This window comes from Pelophylax lessonae, assembly GCF_965119305.1.
Source record: "Pelophylax lessonae genome assembly, chromosome: 3".
NCBI classification, from domain to species: domain Eukaryota; kingdom Metazoa; phylum Chordata; class Amphibia; order Anura; family Ranidae; genus Pelophylax; species Pelophylax lessonae.
This window is the reverse complement of record NC_138770.1, coordinates 30,499,446-30,520,651: the sequence shown is the minus strand read 5'-3', so window position 1 is coordinate 30,520,651 and position 21,206 is coordinate 30,499,446. Positions and strand designations below refer to the sequence as shown.

The 21,206-nt window shown below is 44.0% G+C and overlaps 4 protein-coding genes across 4 annotated transcripts in view; 2 read left to right on the top strand and 2 right to left on the bottom strand.

Annotated features, from left to right (window-relative positions):
- LOC309550684 (uncharacterized protein) overlaps positions 1 to 21,206 on the bottom strand; it is a 1,024,308-nt gene that overhangs the window by 470,881 nt on the left and 532,221 nt on the right. The window contains exon 7 of the mRNA XM_082251019.1: positions 4,195 to 4,381. Coding sequence (XP_082107145.1) covers positions 4,195 to 4,381 — 187 coding nt within the window. The remainder of the gene's footprint in view (positions 1 to 4,194; positions 4,382 to 21,206) is intronic.
- Positions 1 to 21,206, top strand: part of LOC309550755 (uncharacterized protein) — a 318,095-nt gene that overhangs the window by 8,417 nt on the left and 288,472 nt on the right. The window lies entirely within an intron of this gene.
- The window catches only part of LOC309550736 (uncharacterized protein), an 851,482-nt gene that overhangs the window by 614,947 nt on the left and 215,329 nt on the right, over positions 1 to 21,206 (top strand). The window lies entirely within an intron of this gene.
- The window catches only part of LOC309550715 (uncharacterized protein), a 523,380-nt gene that overhangs the window by 304,883 nt on the left and 197,291 nt on the right, over positions 1 to 21,206 (bottom strand). The gene's annotated exons all lie outside the window — the stretch shown is intronic.

The following is a 21,206-nucleotide window of genomic DNA, read 5'->3' as shown; positions in this document are numbered from 1 at the left end:
ACATTTCTAAAAATATATTTGGTACTGATACTCATAAGACAGTTTGATAGAACACTTAGAATGAGTGTGGAAGTTCCGGTTCCGGCGCCTGATGAGGTAGACGGCTGTAGCGGCGGCTCCGGACACCTCAGCATGTAAAACCGTCTCTGCAGCTCCTTCAGCCAGCAGCGTCTCCATGATCCGCCCTCACAACACCCCGGGCAAGTAATACATGGGTCGGTTCATAATCCATCCAGCTCAAGGTCCTGGAGAGACCCGCTCGGCATCCGAGCCTCCCGCCGTGTATACACCTAAAATGGCTGCCGCAACTCACCCACAGTCATCAGACACAGCGGCTCCTCCACAGCACTTCTCCTTCACCGCTGCTTCCACCTGTGAAGAAGAGCAGTATGCCAGGATTTCTCAAGCTGTCGCTGCCCTTCTTTCTCCCACGATCACAGCAGCAGTGGATAATGCAGTGACAGCAGGCATAGCGCAGCTCCGCAGAGAAATGGGAGAGCAATCAAATAGACTGACAGATCTAGAACACAGACTGTCTGACGTTAAGGATGAGGTGCAATCCAACTTAGCTAATGACCAGAGGCATGCCCAGACTCAGCAATACATCCTGGACAAACTTGAGGACCTAGAAAATCGTTCTCGTAGGAACAACCTGCGTGTCATTGGGGTCCCAGAATCTTACACGGCCGCTACAATTCCTGATTTGTGTTCAGCCCGTATTCCTCAAATACTGGGGCTATCCACTCCCTGCTCAGTGGAAAGAGCTCACAGACTGGGCCCCCCATCCAACGATAGGCACACACTGCGCCCAGTGATCGTGCGCTACCTTAATTATGCAGACAGGGCTGCCATACTTAAGTCATTCTGCAACGCAAAATCATTGCAAGTGGATGGACACAAATTCTTACTGTTCACAGACTACTCGCATTAAGTCGCAAAGCGACGCAAAGCTTTTCAACCTGCCTGTGCTGCGCTTTTCCAGAAAGGAATAAAGTTTACCCTGGCCTACCCAGCAGTCCTGCAATTTACCACCTCAGCGGGCGAATCATAATATTTTTCACATCCCGATGAAGCAGCAAATTACCTGCAAGCGTACATGCAAATCCCCATGGATGCCCAGGATTCTTCTCCTTCTCTGCGGTCCCCAGACATCAGAGATATCCGCAGTCCAAGAAAGTACTCCACCAAACGGGCTCGATATGCAAACAGATCCCGCAATGACTGTCCTCGTTGAACTCTTGAGACCTAGACCTTCGTGATACGTAAGGTTACTCCATATTCAGGTTCTCTTGTTCTCTCTTTCTTGGTGGACTGGCTCTCTGATGGCTGGTTCGTGGATGTTCCATGCTACCTTCTGGTGCAGCTTATTCCCTCATGTTCCACAAAGGTTAATCGGAATGTTGCTCTATTTCTGTTGTTCTTTTTGCATTCATTTTCTCTTTTTTTTTTGTTATTGTTGTTTTTTCTCTGCTCCCCCCCCCCCCCCCCCGCAGTCTTGCTGGAGTGACCTGGAGAGCCTACCGGGGGCCTGCCTCACTGGGGAATCTCAGAAAGCATAGGTACACTAACGGCAATGCTGGACTTCTGATACCGTGATGCCTGACGTTTCCCCAGTGGTTCTATGCCCTGGCGAGGGAGCTAGCCACTCCGGTAACGCCGTGATGAGAACAGGATGTTTATCAGGAAAAAAGTGAAGTTGAGTACTTCAATGGTATGTTTTTCTATGTTTATTATTGTTTTTCTATTTTTTTGTCCTGTTTCAGGGAATACCTTTCCACACTTATCCTCCCAGAAGGCATGCTCCACCAGCACTCAGGGCACTCAAGCATCTTACCTTCGGTCCATACCCATTGCCCGCACTTTTACACTACTAGTATTCACCCATTTCATATCCTCTCCATATAAACCTCCTTGATATCAAATTAGTATCTTGGAACGTCAAGGGATTGCGGTCCCCCCACAAACGGATGGCCATACTGCGCCATTTGAAACGCCTTAAAATGGATGTAGCGCTTTTACAGGAAATGCACCTGCCATAAAGACCTTTACCGTATGCGCAAATTATGGGTGGGACAGGTCCATGGCTCAGCCTCGACCAAAAACAAGGCAGTTATTATTATTATTTTTATACAGGATTTATATAGCGCCAACAGTTTGCGCAGCGCTTTACAATTTGAGGGAAGACAATACAGTTACAATACAGTTCAGAACAGGAGGAAATAGAGGGCCCTGCTCGTTAGAGCTTACAATCTAAAAGGGAGGGTAAAGTGAAACAAAAAGGCAATAACCGTGGGGGATGGGTTGATGGAGAAAATGGAGGTACATTTATTAGGGGCTGGTAGGATAGGCTTCTTTGAAAAGGAGGGTTTTCAGAGATCGCCTAAAAGCTAAAAGGGTGGGAGATAATCACACAGATAGGGGTAAGGAGTTCCATAGGATTGGAGAGGTTCTGGAAAAGTCCTGGAGTCGAGCATGGGAGGAGGTTACGAGGGGGCTAGAGAGCAGGAGGTTTTGAGAGAAACGAAGAGAGCGATTAGGTTGGTATTTTGAGACGAGGCTGGTGATGTAGCTGGGGGCTAGGCTGTGGATTGCTTTGTAAGATGTTGAAAGTATTTTGAATTTAATTTGTTGGGTGAGCGGAAGCCAGTGGAGGGCTTGACAGAGAGGAGCAGCGGACACTGAGCGATTGGTAAGGTGGATGAGTCTGGCGGCAGCATTCATGATGGATTGAAGGGGGGATAGCCTGTTTAGAGGTATGCCAATGAGAAGGGAGTTGCAGTAGTCGAGGCGCGAGATGACCAGGGAGTGAACTAAGAGCTTTTTTGTGTCTTGTCCTTATTCTTATACACAAAGCCTTCCCCTGAGATTGTATCTGTTGATCATGCTGGTGACGGCAGACTACTCATTTTAACACTAAAAATTCACAATACCACCATGGTTATCGCGACTGTATACGCCCCCAACTCCCCCACAAAATTGTACTTTCAGACACTGACTTCCAAACTAGCCCCATTTGCACATCTTCCCTTCTTGGTAGGGGGAGACTTCAATACCGTTATGTACCCTGCGGAGGACAAATCTAGAGCCACACAGTCTCTCACCCCTCCTGATAATCATTCCTTCCTCTCAGACTTCGCCCACTCCCTGACCCCCGACCGACACCTGGAGGCAGACTCACCCGTTAGGTAGAGACTTTACTTTCTTCTCCCCTCCTCACAACAGCCTGTCCAGAATCAATTATATATTTTGCAATCACACCTTCCTGAAATTTACGATCAACCCGGCTATAGGTGACTTAGCGATCTCTGACCACGCTCCCATCTCATTGACTTTCTCAGACCAATCCCTGTCTACGTCGCAGAAACTCTGGCGCTTCCCCTCATACTTAGCTGGAAATGTGGACCTTTTAAATGTACTGACAGATACATGGGGGAATTTCTTTCTTTTTTCCATTGCATTTTTATTGGAAGATTTACAAAATGCAACAGTACAAACAGAACAGATATGGAACGAAAAGTAATGGTTACAAAAGTGAGGTTACAGAGCAACATATCATGTGGCAACATTACAGCAGGAACACAGTATTTCAGACAGGGCTCCACGCATGGTAGCCGCACCAAAGATGGAGTTGAGGGGGGGGGCGGATAGAGGGGGGGGGGAAAGTGGGGGGGGGGGTGGGAGGGTGGACCAGGTGGAAAAAGATGAAAGGAAGGGGGGGGGGAGAAGAAGTAGAAGAAGAAGAAGGAGGGAGGAGGAGTGGAGAGTAGGAAGGAAGGGTGGGGGAGGGGAGGAGGAGGGGGGGGACAACACTTCATCCATGTCTTTGGTGATCTCTGATCTCCTTATGAAGTGTTTCTTACATGATGAAGATCAGCCATGGAGTATATCTGAGGTGTGAGGCTTCTTCCCCACATAAAAGCTGTGATGTCTAGCAACATTCATATAGAAAACATTCCCAGCACTGAAGGCACTAATACACCTCAAGAGTTGTGTGGGACCCTGATGTCCAGGAAGACAGGACTTCAGTGAGGAACTATTCCCTCACTCAGGACAGGAATACGGCTTCTCCCCCGTGTGAGATCTCTGATGTCTGTAAAGATTAGGCTTCAGTGAAAAACATTTCCCACACTCAGCACAGGAATATGGCTTCTCCCCCGTGTGAGATCTCTGATGTATGTTAAGATTGGACTTCACTGAAAAACATTTCCCACACTCAGAACAAGAATATGGCTTCTCCCCTGTGTGAGATCTCTGATGTGTGTAAAGACTAGCCTTCTGTGAAAAACATTTCCCACACTCAGGACAGGAATACATCTTCTTCCCCGTGTGCAATTTCTGATGTTTGTAAAAACTGGATTTGTCTGAAAAACATTTCCCGCACTCAGGACAGGAATATGGCTTTTCCCCCGTGTGTAATCTCTGATGTGTGAATAGATGGGACTTCCGTGCAAAACATTTCCCACACTCAGTACAGGAAAACCTCTTATGTGTTGGAAGGACGGCACTGTCCCTCACAGTCTGAGGTTCCTTGGGATAAGAGGAATACAATGGTCCGGCACCATCCCTCACAGTCTGAGGTTCCTCAGGATAAGAGGAATACGATGGTCCGGCACTGTCCCTCACAGTCTGAGGTTCCTCAGGATAAGAGGAATACAATGGTCCGGCACCGTCCCTCACAGTCTGAGGTTCCTCAGGATAAGAGGAATACGATGGTCTGGCACCGTCCCTCACAGTCTGAGGTTCCTCAGGATAAGAGGAATACAATGGTCCGGAACTGTCCCTCACGGTCTGAGGTTCCTCAGGATAAGAGGAATACGATGGTCCGGAACTGTCCCTCACAGTCTGAGGTTCCTCAGGATAAGAGGAATACGATGGTCCATCTACACTGTGTGGTGCCGGATGGACATTTGAGGTAGCCGGGTTTTCTCCTGGACTATACTGTGTGATGTCCTCATCTTCTACTTTACAGTCTGGAGACAAAGTGAGACAATCCTCTGAGGTTTTCTTCATCTCCCGTCCATCTACTAAAATAGAAATACAAAGATTATTACTAGACACAAGCAGATTGGTTCCCCTAAACCAGGACTCCGCCCACATCAGGCAGCTTTGTCTCTGAGGATCTTACAATTCCCCCTTCAAGGTAACTAGTAAATGGGTCTTCTGATCTCCTACCAGTTCATTTCTTTATTCATGGACTTTAGTCAGAGAGTGAGGAAACAACGAGAACTGTCTTTTATAGGAGTGACAGTGATGAGGGGATTATAGGACGAGTGTCCCCTCCCCCTCTATCACTCATTGCCATCTTCCCTGCACAAGAAGTCCTGCACTTCCTTATTTAGTTCATGATTTAGTAATGAATAACAGCGGGGCTGAGCCCCACCAGAGGTCAGAGAGTGAGGATGGGGGGAGAACAAAGATGAAGCCTGGACTGATCCTGAAGACCACCATCATTGGGTTATTGTATGTACAGCAAGGGTCAGGACTATGTAATATACAAAACAAAGTATATAGAGTAGAGGTCAGGACTATGTAAGGTACAACATAGAGTATATAGTGCGGGGGTCAGCACTATGTAATGTACAACTTGTTAGCGTATAACAGAGTATATATAGGGGTCAGGGGTATGTAATGTAAAACAAAAAATATACAGTGCAGTGGTCAGGAATAAGTAACATCATATTTGTGGACACTGGGCGGGGACTTTATGTTTTACATAAGTTTTATGAACAATTGTAAGAGTTAACTTTTGAGTGCACTTTATGTTTACATAATTCATGATTTTTTTTAATGATTTGTATTGATGTAAACACAGCAGAAATATATTTTGTATATATTTAGTATATTTAGTCACAGACTGGATTTCACGTAGCTTTAGAGTTTTGGTTTTACAGAATATGTAGTGCAGGGGTCAGGAGTATGTAATGTACAGCATTCAGTATATAGTAAAGGGGTCAGGAGTATGTAATGTACAACATAGAGTATATAGTGCGGGGGCCAGGACTCATAATATTGGTATTCAGTAACCAGTGGAAGCTTATATGTTACTTGAGACAAATTGCAGAGGTCCCACACCGCAGCCTCCCATCTACTGAGACTGCACTCAGTGAAGTGGTTCTGTGACTATACAGACATATCCCTCCACCCGGCACAGCCAGCAAATATCAGAGCAAGCAAATCTGGGAAAATTGCGGTCCGAGATCTTGCTAGACCTGGGCACTCTGGACCAATCAGTGAGCAGTATGGGTGGAGGAATGTATTTAGTGTTAATGACCCACCTGTGCTGATCTCTGTAGGAGTGTCCTCCTCTATAAATGTCCCCGTTATTCCATCCTCCTCCATAGACTGCTGATCATCCCTCACATACGTCTCTTCTTCTTCTGCTTTAACCTCAACTTTTATATCTATCAGATCTTCACCCTAAAGAAAATGAGAGAAAAATCATCTGTAAAATATAAGCTCACATAAAATAATCCACACACCATCTCCACAAGTCCATGTTCTAGATACTCCATCGCACCAACCTTGTAACAGTGAGGGATGGTGTGACCTTCCTGTGTGGAGTCCCGGGAATACAGAGGACGGGGACATCTCTCTGGTAGGTTCCTGGTATTAGGTGGCTCCATCATATCCTTGTATCCTTCTGAAAACATCTCCATCACTCCATACTCCTCATCCTCCTCTTTATACTCTTCTTTAACAACAATATTATAATCCCCGAGGATTTCACTCTGAATATATAATAAAACATTCATTGTAACAAACATGCTGTGTATAAATTATAACTACTAATAATTGTCAATCATCTACCTGAGTACACTGCCGGGGTATAAGATTAATACTTCTAAGATCGAGGATCTTTCTATCAACATTCCTCCCACAACTCTGGGCACCTTACAATCCGCTTACTCGTATCACTAGTGTACCTGTTCCCTCAAATACCTCGTTATTCATGTGACACCTTCTCCTCATTGTACTAAGCTAACCTTCCTTCTTTATTCCAAGACATCCATTTATCCCTGAAACAATGGGATGCTTACTGTATAATATGTCCTGGCTAGGCACGGTAAATGTCCTCAAAATGTGGTTCCTCCCCAAACTGCTGTACCTATTGGAGACTCTCCCGGTCCAAGTCCCTCTTTCTCGGCTGAAATTGCTGCAAAGTACCTTTGTTACATTTATATGGCACCATAAGTCCCATCGCATAGCACAATCCACTTTGCTTTGGCTGAGATCTAGGGGTGGTCTGGGAGCACCGACCTGTTAACCACTTCCCATCCGGGCCAATTCTGGCATTTCTCTCCTACATGCAAAAATCATAAAATTTGATGAATGTAGAGAAATTCGCGCTTAGGATATATCAAGTTACTCCATAAGTGTTGGCTGCAGCCCCCTTCAAACTATATTCCGAGGATATATAGAAAATTAGAGTTCAATAAGGGAAGGAATGTGGCGCTGCCAATATTTTCATACCACTCAATAAATATCTAAAAAATCTAAAAAAAATGTGCGAAAGTGTAAACCGTATATAAATAAATTATAGTGCAATATGTGTCCAATCCAGGAATGCAAATAAATTAAGTGCGTGAATAAATATGCACACAAGTGACTGACAAATAAAGTGCCGTAGTGCAAAATACTGGTATGGTGTACCTAGTACCAATGCGGTATATATACTATAATAACCTCAAGCGATATAGGTGAATTAAATTAATAAGAATAAGTGGGTGTCTTATTAAAAATGTGATACCAAATGTTAACCAAAGTGCAATATAGAAGTGATAGAAGTTGAAATCATAATATAATAATGGCACAGCTAATCATAAATTAATGGCACTTACATAGATCCGTGATAACATGTGGTAAAAGGGATAAGAGTCACTTTAAACAAACATATATACCGAACGCTGAGGGCACAGATCATAGATGGATTCATGGGAAGACCAGGACAACCTATGCAGCTGTCAAAATACACTTTGTATAGTGCAAGATACAGGCATACACAAAACAAAAGACCACGCTAGGTGCCCCCAGTGGTCACTAGAAGAAGAATTATCTGCAGCACTGTGAAAACAACAGCCAGGTCTATTAGGGTAACAACAGTTTATTACCCACAATGTGGTGGATAAGAACAGTCAAGTTAATGAAAAAGCCAACAATACCACTGCAAAAGGTCCCTGGGCATTAATGGAAGGGTCATCCAGCACTGCGGTGAGGGCTGATAGAGGGGCGCCAATACAAAAGCCCTGGGAAATACGATATTGACACTCAGGGAACCAGACTGAGCACAGCAGAGCGCTCAGGTGACGTTGCGGTCAGCCAGTAAGGGGGGGGGGGCAGGAAGAACCAGAGGAAGCCTTGGGGTCCCAGCATGGAACGCAAGCTTGTAAAGTTGCCGTGATGACGTGTTTCACGTGCATGCGCTTTATCAAGTCACGGGGATAAAGACAACTGGAGTATTTAAGCTGTATGTGTCCCAATAGAGGACACATACAGCGGGGAGTGGGCGGAGCTATGCAGATCTGGATGCCACTTAACCGATCAATGCTTATGGCTGCCATTGAGTCAGTTGCCATCAAATATAAACTCTACAGTATAATCACAAATGTACAAAATATCGTCATATCAATTAGAAAAAGAAAAATAATAAAAAGGGGAATATTTGCCTGTATACTATAATAATAATAATAATAATAATAATAATAAATAATAAAATATTACTATTAATATTAATATGTCTGCCAGCGACCACAATTATGACACACAAAGTGGTAAAAAGAAGTTAATGGGATATGAGGATTATTATTAGACAATATTATGGATCTCTAAGTCCTCATTCAAGCCATATGGTGATAAGGAACCAAACGTATAAATCCAGAAGGTCTCCTTCCTACATAAGAGGGAGAACCTTTCATTATCAGTAGGAGAACCCTTGTGGATGGTCTCAAGTACCATGACCTCCAGATAAGCCATGTGCTTGTGATGTGCCTGGAGAAAGTGGCGGGGAACAGGGACCTTTTGCAGTGGTATTGTTGGCTTTTTCATTAACTTGACTGTTCTTATCCACCACATTGTGGTCAATAATCTGGTGTGAGACTTCTCCTCTTAATAGACCTGGCTGTTGTTTTCACAGTCCTGCAGATAATTCTCCTTATAGTTGCGTCATTTTGTAGATTTGGTTACAAGCAAACTCAGACCCTTTGAGGAATTCCACACTAAGCTCCATATTCCCAATAACCTCTTTACCTCTTATATTCAATGGAAGTATTTTTCTCCATCCCCCCCTCCATCATTAGCTTTACACCGACCAACCAAATTCAAACACATATGAATCCAAGGCCCACACCAACCACACCTCATATCCTCCATCTACAAACTATTATACCAGGTGCTCCCGATTACTGAAAACCTTCACTTACACTATATTGCCAAAAGTATTGGGACGCCTGCCTTTACACACACATGAACTTTAATGGCATCCCAGTCTTAGTCCGTAGGGTTCAATATTGAGTTGGCCCACCCTTTGCAGCTGTAACAGCTTCAACTCTTCTTGGCACAATGCAGTCAGGCAAATACCGTTCTCCTGGCAACCACCAAACCCAGATATGTCCATCAGATGGCCAAACAGCTCATGTTCTATCCAGAACTTTGAGGGTTCCTCTGACTTATTTCAGTTTACTGCATATACTGTCCAAGTATTCTGTATGTCTATTGTAAGCTGTAATATCTATATACCCTCTTCATGATGTAATATCTATATACCCTCTTCATGGTGTAATATCTATATACCCTCTTCATGGTGTAATATCTATATACCCTCTTCATGGTGTAATATCTATATACCCTCTTCATGGTGTAATATCTATATATACCCTCTTCATGGTGTAATATCTATATACCCTCTTCATGGTGTAATATCTATATACCCTCTTCATTGCCTGTTTTGTGAAATACAATGGATGTAACTTGTTTATGTTTGGTAAATTCAATAAAAATAAAATAACAAAAAACAATTCCCAGCACCGCTCACCTCTCCTGTCAGCAGCTCCATCATCTTCTTGGTGACTTCTAGAATCTTCTGCATGTTGTGTCTCTCAGGTTTTAGGGAGTCACATGGAGGCACTGTGATGGTCATATGATCACCTGACTTCAGAGGAGGAAATCTCTGTATTAAGGAACCAATAGGAATATCATGTTAGAATCCCAGAATCCCCCTCACCTCTCCGGTCAGGTCTGTGTTTTATTAATAGAGATAAGAGTGATGTCATGTGACCTCCCAGAATCCTCCTCACCTCTCCAGTCAGGTCTGTGTTTTATTAATAGAGATAAGAGTGATGTCATGTGACCTCCCAGAATCCTCCTCACCTCTCCGGTCAGCAGGAAGATGATCTCCAGGGTGAGGTTTAGTATCTTCTCAGTCATGTGACTCCGGTCCTCCTCCATCCTCATTGGTCATGTGATCTATACAGGTTTCCCTGTAAACCAATAATTGATGAGAGAGAATGATGTGGACTGTACTGGTTGTACAATATTAGGATGGGGATGTATGGGGGGTAATATGAGGGAAGAATGGACCCCGGTGGGATTACACAGAGGAACATTCAGTTTAGTGTTCTTTTGATCCAGAAGTCTCTTACCTTTGGTTTGACAGATCACAAAGTCTTTTTTGCTAGTTTTTTTATCTGCTGGTAAAGAGGGACAAATATGATTCTTTTTATGTCTAAACAAACCCCCCCCCATCCCACCCCCCACACCTAATACAAGTCAACTAAGTTGTTTAGACTTAGACTAATCGGGAAATAAGAACGAGGAGAATGTTCAGGTCCCGTAAGTGGGGAAATGTTCTGCACCTGAAGGGGTTTATCTATGTTTCCACACTATATATGTGTGTATCATCATCTGCTGGAGATAAAAGACGTCACAGTGACTATGGAGGAAGAGGACGGACATGACGGGGGGTTTACTGGGTGTAAATAGAAAATAAGATCTTATTACCTCCTCTGCTGCCTCTTCTAGCAACGTCTCCTCTCAACTTCCTCCTACCTCGCCTCTCCCCCAGAATTCCTATTTATATCTGACATCACTTCCTGTCTGTATTCCATAGAGACTTCCTGTCTGGGTAGAAGTGAGATCACCACCTTGTGGAGCTCAGAGGAACTGCAGCCCTGAGAAACGTCTGGTAGTGTGAACACGGCCTTGTGCTGTGTGTGTATGTACTGTATATCCTTCCCCTTTCTCTCCTCCCTGAGTGTGTATGAAGAGGCGGAGCTCCTGCTGGAACAGCGGTCGGAGGAGGAAGCCGAGTCTAGGAGGGAGACTGACAGAAAGTGCAGCAGACTTGCAGGAGTGAGCGAGGAGGATCCAGTTCCTTTGCCATCGGAGGTGAGGAGAGTGTGAAGGATGTTTGTGACTCTGGTAGCTGAAAAGCTGGGAGTCATATTGCTCTGGTGAATGGGGAAGCACTACTAAGGGGGCACCCTCACCATCATGTGTTTAAGAGGTGGAAGAAGGCGTGGCTACACTACAGCTGGCACAGTTTGGAGCACGGAGCACTTTCACACCTTATCAACTTTTCATTCATTTGTGGACTTTTTTTTTTTTTTTGAGAAGTAGATGCAAAGTGGAAGCAGTGGACTTGCAGAGAACACTATATTGAGTACACAATATTGTATGTTTACATGGATTTGCACAGATTTTTAGGTTATTTAATATAGCAGCAAATATTATGAGATTAAAGTGGTAGGTGCAAAGTGGGAGCAGTGGATCTGCAGGGAACAGCATCTTGAGCACAAAACACTTTATGTTGTATATAAATTTGCACATGATTCAGTTTACTTCATCTATTGATAAACACCAAAAGATCAATGAAGTAGGTGTAAAGTGGGAGCAGTAGATCTGCTGAGAATATTATTTTGAGCTCCTAGCACTTTATATATGAAGGTATCCACATACAGTGCCGGGACAAGGTGATCCAGGGCCCAGGGCAAAGATGACAAACTGCAGCCCCCCTCCCTTAGGGTTAGGGTCAGGGTGCCCCCATTCCTGCAATAAAACCACTGCACCCAGGGCAGCCGCCCCTCCTGCCCACCCCTTTTCCTGGCCCTGTCCACATATTTTAGTGTATTTGTGATAATTTATGTGCACACACAACAGGACAGCGCTGTGACACATAATGCTCTTCTAGTTGATAAAGGGAATTCATACCTTTGTTACAGCAGCAGTCCGGTATAAGTTATTTTTGTAGGTATTTGAGTTGTTACACATAGCGCAGGTTTTTTTCAATTTATATTGGTGACATAATTGACCAAATCTGGGGATCAGGAGCCATTTCCACCCTTTACTCTCGCCTGGGGTTTTTTGTATCCATATAACAGATGTTCTACATGACTAAATCTGCAATCAATTTTACTGCAAAATTAAAGGGGCCAAAATGTCTCCCCCCGAGCAGTAATATATTTCTATCCCCCTTGGTGGGAGTGGAGATGACCCATCTATAAGGATATACAATACATACACACAGCATAAGGCCGAGATGTTTCTCAGGGCTGCAGTTCCTCTGAGCTCCACAAGGTGGTGATCTCACTTCTACCCAGACAGGAAGTCTCTATGGAATACAGACAGGAAGTGATGTCAGGTACAGACAGGAAGTTTCGGGTGAGAGGTGAGTTGGGAGGAAGTAGAGAGAAGACATTGCTGGAGATGGCAGCAGAGGAGGTAATAAGATTTTATTTTCTATTTACACCCAGTAACCCCCCCCGTCATGTCCGTCCTCTTCCTCCATAGTCACTGTGACGTCTTTTATCTCCAGCAGATGATGATACTTATCTTTAAATCTCTGCCCTCTTAATAGTCTGATCATATAACTGTGCCCAATGCTCCCATCACCCTAAACCTTCTGGCAGCAGCCGCAATCCACAAAACTTGTTTTCCTTTACTCTTCTTCCCAAAACCAATCTCCCCTTCTCCTGAGCCCTCTGGAATGCCCGCTCTGTCTGTGACAAACTCACCTCCCTCCATGACCTCTTTATCATGAATTACTTTAACTTATTTGCCATTACTGAAATCTGGCTTCATGAATCCGACACTGCTTCTCCTGCTTCCCTCCCCCATGATGGCCTTCTCTGGACTCACTCTTCCAGGCCTACGCAGCTCCTAACAGGTACTTCACCCACCTACCCCTATGCAAAACGTGCTTAAGAGCGCAGCTACATTTCAGAAAACGTAGCTGCGCTCTTAAGCACCTGTGGCGTAAGACTAAGTCCCAGAATGACTTCAACCAATATAAATCTGCCCTCCGAAAATGCTACTTTTGCCACTTCACTGCCAAGCAGACAAAGCTTCTCTACCTTCAACTCTCTTCTTCGTCCTCCTCTTCCTCCACTCTCCAACTTACTCACTGCCCAGGAGATCACCAATCACTTCAACAATAAGATTGATTCAATTCATGAAGAGATCTCCAATGTACTATTTTTGTGTGACTAATACAATCCAAATAATTCTTACCTTCATTTCCCAAAGTTATCCGTCTACAAGGAGACCTGTACAGATCAAATGAGGATGGAGGAGGACCAGAGTCACATGACTGAGAAGATACTAAACCTCACCATGGAGATCATCTACCTGCTGACCGGAGAGGTGAGGAGGATTCTGGGAGGTCACATGACATCACTCTTATCTCTATTAATAGAACACAGACCTGACCGGAGAGGTGAGGAGGATTCTGGGAGGTCACATGACATCTCTCTTATCTCTATAAATAAAACACAGACCTGACCGGAGAGGTGAGGGGGATTCTGGGAGGTCACATGACATCACTCTTATCTCTATTTATAAAACACAGACCTGACCAGAGAGGTGAGGAGGATTCTGGGAGGTCACATGACATCACTCTTATCTCTATTAATAAAACACAGACCTGACCGGAGAGGTGAGGAGGATTCTGGGAGGTCACATGACATCACTCTTATCTCTATAAATAAAACACAGACCTTACCGGAGAGGTGAGGAGGATTCTGGGACTCTAACATGATATTCCTATTGGTTCCTCAATACAGAGATTTCCTCCTCTGAAGTCAGGTGATCGAATGACCATCACAATGCCTCCATGTGACTTCCTAAATCGTGAGAGACACAACATGCAGAAGATTCTAGAAGTCACCAAGAAGATGATGGAGCTGCTGACAGGAGAGGTGAGCGGTGCTGGGAATTCTTTTTTTGTAATTTTATTTTTATTGAATTTCCCAAAAATAAAGAGGAAAATAGTCAATGGTTTTAATTACGCAAACAGCATGAAGAGGGTATATAGATATTACAGCATTGTGACGGGAGTTACTTTGGGCGGGGGGCTTTACCTTAGAGAGGTCAGGAAACTCCTTGCCCAGCTCCCCCGGCCCCTCCTATGTGTAAGTCACCCTGTGTCTATTAGGAGCACAGGGTGATGGAGAAACACAGTTTTGGGCCTTCACTAACCAGACTCACAGTACAACCATACTGGACTAAGCATTTCCTGTTACCCCGGTTATCCTTGGTTCTATATGTGTGGTTTGTGTTGAAAGAATGAAGGGGGCTCTTTCACTTAGGACCATAATATTTATGAACAATATCCCTCAAGAAATATATTATGATACATTGGTTCGACATTTTCAGGTTGCTTGTAGGAGTTTATCTAATAGACCATTGCTAGATAGTTTGAGGTGGGATGGGGTTTGTTGTTGTTAAGTGCCTGTATCCCATTGTTCTATTGTTTCTGTCTGCCTTGGGATCAACCTATTATGGGATGTATATGTGTATGTGGATTAGCTACTAAAGGGGAGGGGGGATTGTCCCAGAGTGTATAACTCTTTGTGCCTGTGTTTGAATAAACAGTCTTATGCTTTTTACCACCCTACACTGATGTCTTGACAAGTGATTGGGTGAGCTAAGGGATCTTGGATCGTGCTGGTACCAGGCAACGGAAGCTTAAACGGCGGACATACTTTTCTTGAGTATGGGGCCTGTCACAAGCATGAAGAGGGTATATAGGTATTTCGCCATGAAGAGGGTATATAGATAATATAGCATGATATATCATGACTTGATAAAGTGCATGGGTGCGAAACATGTCATCACGTCAACTGTCCGAGCTTGCGTTCCATGCTGGGATCCCGAGGCTTCCTGTGGTTCTTTCTGCTCCCGCCCACTGGCCGATGTGATGTCACCCAAGTCCGTTGCTGCGCTCTGTCTGGTCCCCCGAGAGGCAGTATCGTATTTCCCAGGGATTTTGGACTGGCGCCCCTCTATCAGCCCTCACCGCAGTGCTGGATGACCCTTCCATTAATGCCCAGGGACCTTTTGCAGTGGTATTGTTGGCTTTTTCATTAACTTGACTGTTCTTATCCACCACATTGTGGGTAATAAACTGTTGTGAGACTTTTACTCTTAATAGACCTGGCTGTTTTTTTCACAGTCCTGCAGCTAATTCTCCTTCTAGTGACCACTGGGGGCACCTAGCGTGGTCTTTTGTTTTGTGTATGCCTGTATCTTGCACTATACAAAGTGTATTTTGACAGCTGCATAGGTTTGTCCTGGTCTTCCCATGAATCCATCTATGATCTGTACCCTCAGCGCTCGGTATACATGTTTGTTTAAAATGACGTAACTGAAATCTATGGGCTTCGGCCCAGGGCAGGATCCTTCCATAGGACAGGGAATCTGGGATTGAAGGATTATTTAAAAGGTTAAGCAGGAGAGAACATGGTGAAGAAATAAAATACTGTGTGCAACATTTTTTCCATATGGACAACATAAATAGCATAGGGGAGGAGGATTGTTTCAGTGGAGAGGACATGGTGGAGTCAGCTGACCATAATAAAGGGCATGGGTGAGTGGGGTAGATAAGCCCAAATTATATTTCAGACCCGCGACTGGGTGGGGGATGGACAGACTAGGACATGAAAGTCTGGAGGTGGGAGGCATAATAATAATTTAACCACTTCCCACTGGAAGGCTGTCATATGACGTCCCGGTCTGGAAGTGGTGATATCTGGATGATGGGTGCAGCTGCAGGCATCATCCAGATATCTTTCTTTTCAGCCAGCAATTCCCTATCTTGTAAAAGCCCTAGCTGGTCATGAGCCACTTGATTTACAGGCAGCGGGAGGGGATGTCCTCCCCCTCTCCGGCTGCCCTCCAGTACCATAGAGCTTACCAAAAAATGGATGGTCCCCGGCCATCTCTATGCTCCTGGGAGGCTGAAAGCAACATTATGACATCACTTCTGGTGCTGTCAGATGTAAACACTGCCAGTTTTTCATCCTGGAAAGCAGAGATCAATGTTTTTTTTAACCACTTGCCGACCGCCGCACGACTATTTACGTCAGCGGTCAGCCCCTCACAGGCAGAGCGACGAAGGGCTACGTCGCTAGCCTTTGAGGGTCTAGGGAGCGAGCGCGTGCCGCCGGAGGTGCGATTCCGCTCCCGCGTGGTCACTCGGCAATCGTCGGTGCAGAGGGAGAAAGGCAGGCGGCTGATGTAAACAAGCCGCCTGTCATTCTCCCCTGTGTAGGAATGGTGATCATACGGTTCTACTATGTAGGACTGTTGATCACTGTTCCTACACCTCAAGCCACAGCCAATCACAGTTAGAATCACGCCCTTAGGGACACACATAACCCCTCCCTCTCAAAAAAGTTAACCCCTTCCCTGCCAGTGTCATTTTTACAGTAACAGTGCATATGTATAGCACTGATTACTGTAGTAATGTCCCTGGTACCCCCAAAAGTGTCAAAAATGTCAGTCGAGGGTCCGATCTGTCCGCCGCAATGTCGCAGTCCCGCAAAAAAAATTGCAGATCGCCGCCATTACGCGTTAAAAAAAAAACAACAAAAATGACAAAAATCTTTCCCTTTGTTAGTAAACGCAATGCCTTTTGCGCAAACCAATCAAAATTTGCTTTTTGCGATTTTTGTTTTTTACCAAACATATGGTAAAAAAAAAAATTGGCCCAAAATGTTAAAAAATTTTTATTTTTACTTTTTTTTTGGGGAATTTCATATAAAAAAATGTAAAAAATATTGTTATTTTTGCAAAATTGACGCTGTTTTTTTGTTTATAGCGCAAAAAGTAACAATCGCACAGGTGATCAAATACCACCAAAAGAAAGCTCTGTCATGCCTTATTCTTATTACAAGGGATGTGTACATTTCTAGTAATAGGAATAAAAGTGATAAAAAAATAGAGTTGGTGTACAAATAAAAAAATGTATAAATAACAATAAAAAATTTTTAAAGCACTCCTGTCCCCTCGTGCTCGCAGGCAAAATCAAACACATACGTAGGTTGCGCCCGCATATATATATATATATGATGTTCAGACCACACACGTGAGGCATCGCTGTGAACGTTAGAGGGAGAGCAATAATTCTAGCACTAGACCTCTTCTGTAACTCTAAACAGGTAACCTGTAAACATTTGGAAAGCGTCGCCTATGGAGATTTTTAAGTACCGTAGTTTTGCGCCATTTCACGAATGGGTGCAATTCTAAAGCATGACACGTGTTTGATATCTAATTACTCGGTGTAACATCATCTTTTATATTTTACAAAAAACTGGGTTACAGGTATCTATTTTGTTTTTTTTTTCCATTAAAATTCATTAAAGTGTATTTTTTTCCCAAACAATTGTGTTTGAAATATTGCTGCGACCACCATTTTATTATTTAGGGTCTTTGCTGAATAAAATATATATTTTTTTTAATGTTTGGGGGCTCTAAGTCATTTTTTAGCAAATAAATGATGATTTTTACATGTAGGAGAGAAATGCCAGAATTGGCCCGGATGGGAAGTGGTTAACAGGTCAGGTGCTCCCAGACCGCCCCTAGATCTCAGCCAAGCAAAGTGGATTGTGCTATGCGATGGGACTTATGGTGCCATATAAATGTAACAAAGGTACTTTGCAGCAATTTCAGCTGAGAAAGAGGGACTTGGACCGGGAGAGTCTCCAATAGGTACAGCAGTTTGGGGAGGAACCACATTTTGAGGACATTTACCGTGCCTAGCCAGGAGATATTATACAGTAAGCATCCCATTGTTTCAGGGATAAATGTATGTCATGAAATAAAGAAGGAAGGTTAGCTTAGTATAATGAGGAGAAGGTGTCAGATGAATAACGAGGTATTGAGGGAACAGGTACACTAGTGATACGAGTAAGCGGATTGTAAGGTGCCAAGAGTTGTGGGAGGAATGTTGATAGAAAGATCCTCGATCTTAGAAGTATTAATCTTATACCCCGGCAGTGTACTCAGGTAGATGAGTGACAATTATTAGTAGTTATAATTTATACACAGCATGTTTGTTACAATGAATGTTTTATTATATATTCAGAGTGGAAACCTCGGGGATGATAATATTGATGTTAAAGAAGAGTATAAAGAGGAGGATGAGGAGTATGGAGTGATGGAGGAGTTTTCAGAAGGACACAAGGATATGATGGAGCCACCTAATACCAGGAACCCACCAGAGAGATGTCCCCGTCCTCTGTATTCCCGGGATTCCACACAGGAAGATCACACCATCCCCCACTGTTACAAGGTTGGTGGGATGGAGTATCTAGAACATGGACTTGTGGAGATGATGTGTGGATTATTTTATGTGAGCTTATATTTTACAGATGATTCTACTCTCATTTTTTTTTTAGGGTGAAGATCTGATAGATATAAAAGTTGAGGTTAAATCAGAAGAAGAAGAGAGGTATGAGAGGGATGATCAGCAGTCTATGGAGGAGGATGGAATAACGGGGACATTTATAGAGGAGGACACTCCTACAGAGATCAGCACAGGTGAGTCATTAACACTAAATACATTCCACCCATACTGCTCACTGATTGGGCCAGAGTGCCCAGGTCTAGCAAGATCTCTGACCGCAATTTTCCCAGATTTGTTGCTCTGATATCTGCTGGCTGTGCCGGGTGGAGGGATATGTCTGTATAGTCTCAGACCCAAGTCAACAGTCTCAGGAGATGGGAGGCAGCGGTGTGAGACCTCTGCAATTTGTCTCAAGTAACATATAAGCTTCCCCCACACTATATACTCTATGTTGTATATTACATACTCCTGATCCCTGCACTATATACTCTATGTTGTACATTACATACTCCTGACCCCTGCACTATATACTCTATGTTGTGCATTACATACTCCTGATCCCTGCACTATATACTCTATGTTGTACATTACATACTCCTGACCCCTGCACTATATACACTATATTGTACATTACATACTCCTGACCCCTTCACTATATATACTGAATGCTGTACATTACATACTCCTGACCCCTGCTCTACATATTCTGTTAAACCAAAACTCTAAAGCTACGTGAAAACCAGTCTGTGACTAAGTATACTAAATATATTTCTGCTGTGTTTACATCAATACAAATAAAAAAAAAAAATCATGAATTATGCACTCAAAAGTTAACTCTTACAATTGTTCATAAAACTTATGTAAAACATAAAGTCCCCGCCCAGTGTCCACAAATATGATGTTACTTATTCCTGACCCCTATATATACTCTGTTATACGCTAAAAAGTTGTACATTACATAGTGCTGACCCCCGCACTATATACTCTTTGTTGTACATTACATAGTCCTGACCTCTACAGTATATACTTTGTTTTGTATATTACATAGTCCTGATCCTTGCTGTACATACAATAACCCAATGATGGTGGTCTTCAGGATCAGTCCACTCTTCATCTTGGTTCTCCCCCCATCCTCACTCTCTGACCTCTGGTGGGGCTCAGCCCCGCTGTTATTCATGACTAAATCATGGACTAAATAAGGAAGTGCAGGACTTCTTGTGTTGGGAAGATGGCAATGAGTGATAATGGGGGAGGGGACACTCGTCCTATAATCCCCTCATCACTGTCACTCCTATAAAAGACAGTTCCCGTTGTTTCCTCACTCTCTGACTAAGGTCCATGAATAAAGAAATGACCTGGTAGGAGATCAGAGGACCCATTTACTAGTTACCTTGAGGGGGGAATTGTAAGATCCTCAGAGACAAAGCTGCCTGATGTGGGCGGAGTCCTGGTTTAGGGGAACCAATCTGCTGATGTCTAATAATAATCTTTGTATTCCTATTTTAGAAGATGGACACGAAATGAGGAAAACCTCAGTGGATTGTCTCACTTTGTCTCCAGAATGTAAAGTAGAAGATGAGGACATCACACAGTATAGTCCAGGAGAAAACTCGACTACCTCAAATCTCCATCCAGCACCACACAGTGTAGATGGACCATCGTATTCCTCTTATCCTGAGGAACCTCAGACTGTGAGGGACGGTGCCGGACCATCGTATTCCTCTTATCCTGAGGAACCTCAGATTGTGAGGGACGGTGCCGGACCATCGTATTCCTCTTATCCTGAGGAACCTCAGATTGTGAGGGACGGTGCCAGACCATCGTATTCCTCTTATCCTGAGGAACCTCAGACTGTGAGGGACGGTGCCGGACCATTGTATTCCTCTTATCCTGAGGAACCTCAGACTGTGAGGGACAGTGCCGGACCATCGTATTCCTCTTATCCTGAGGAACCTCAGACTGTGAGGGATGGTGCCGGACCATTGTATTCCTCTTATCCCAAGGAACCTCAGACTGTGAGGGACAGTGCCGTCCTTCCAACAAATAAGAGGTTTTCCTGTACTGAGTGTGGGAAATGTTTTGCACGGAAGTCCCATCTATTCACACATCAGAGATTACACACGGGGGAAAAGCCGTATTCCTGTCCTGAGTGCGGGAAATGTTTTTCAGACAAGTCCAGTTTTTACAAACATCAGAAATTGCACACGGGGAAGATGTATTCCTGTTCTGGGTGTGGGAAATGTTTTTCACAGAAGGCCAGTCTTTACAGACATCAGAGATCTCACACGGGGGAGAAGCCGTATTCCTGTCCTGAGTGCGGGAAATGTTTTTCAGTGAAGTCCAATCTTAACATACATCTGAGATCTCACACGGGTGAGAAGCCATATTCCTGTCCTGAGTGTGGGAAATGTTTTTCACTGAAGCCTAATCTTTACAGACATCAGAGAACTCACACAGGGGAGAAGCCACTTTCCTGTCCTGAGTGAGGGAATTATTCCTCATTGAAGTCCTGTCTTCCTGTACATCAGGGGTCCAACACAACCCTCAAGGTGTATTAGTGCCTTGAGTGCGGGAAATGTCTTCTATATGA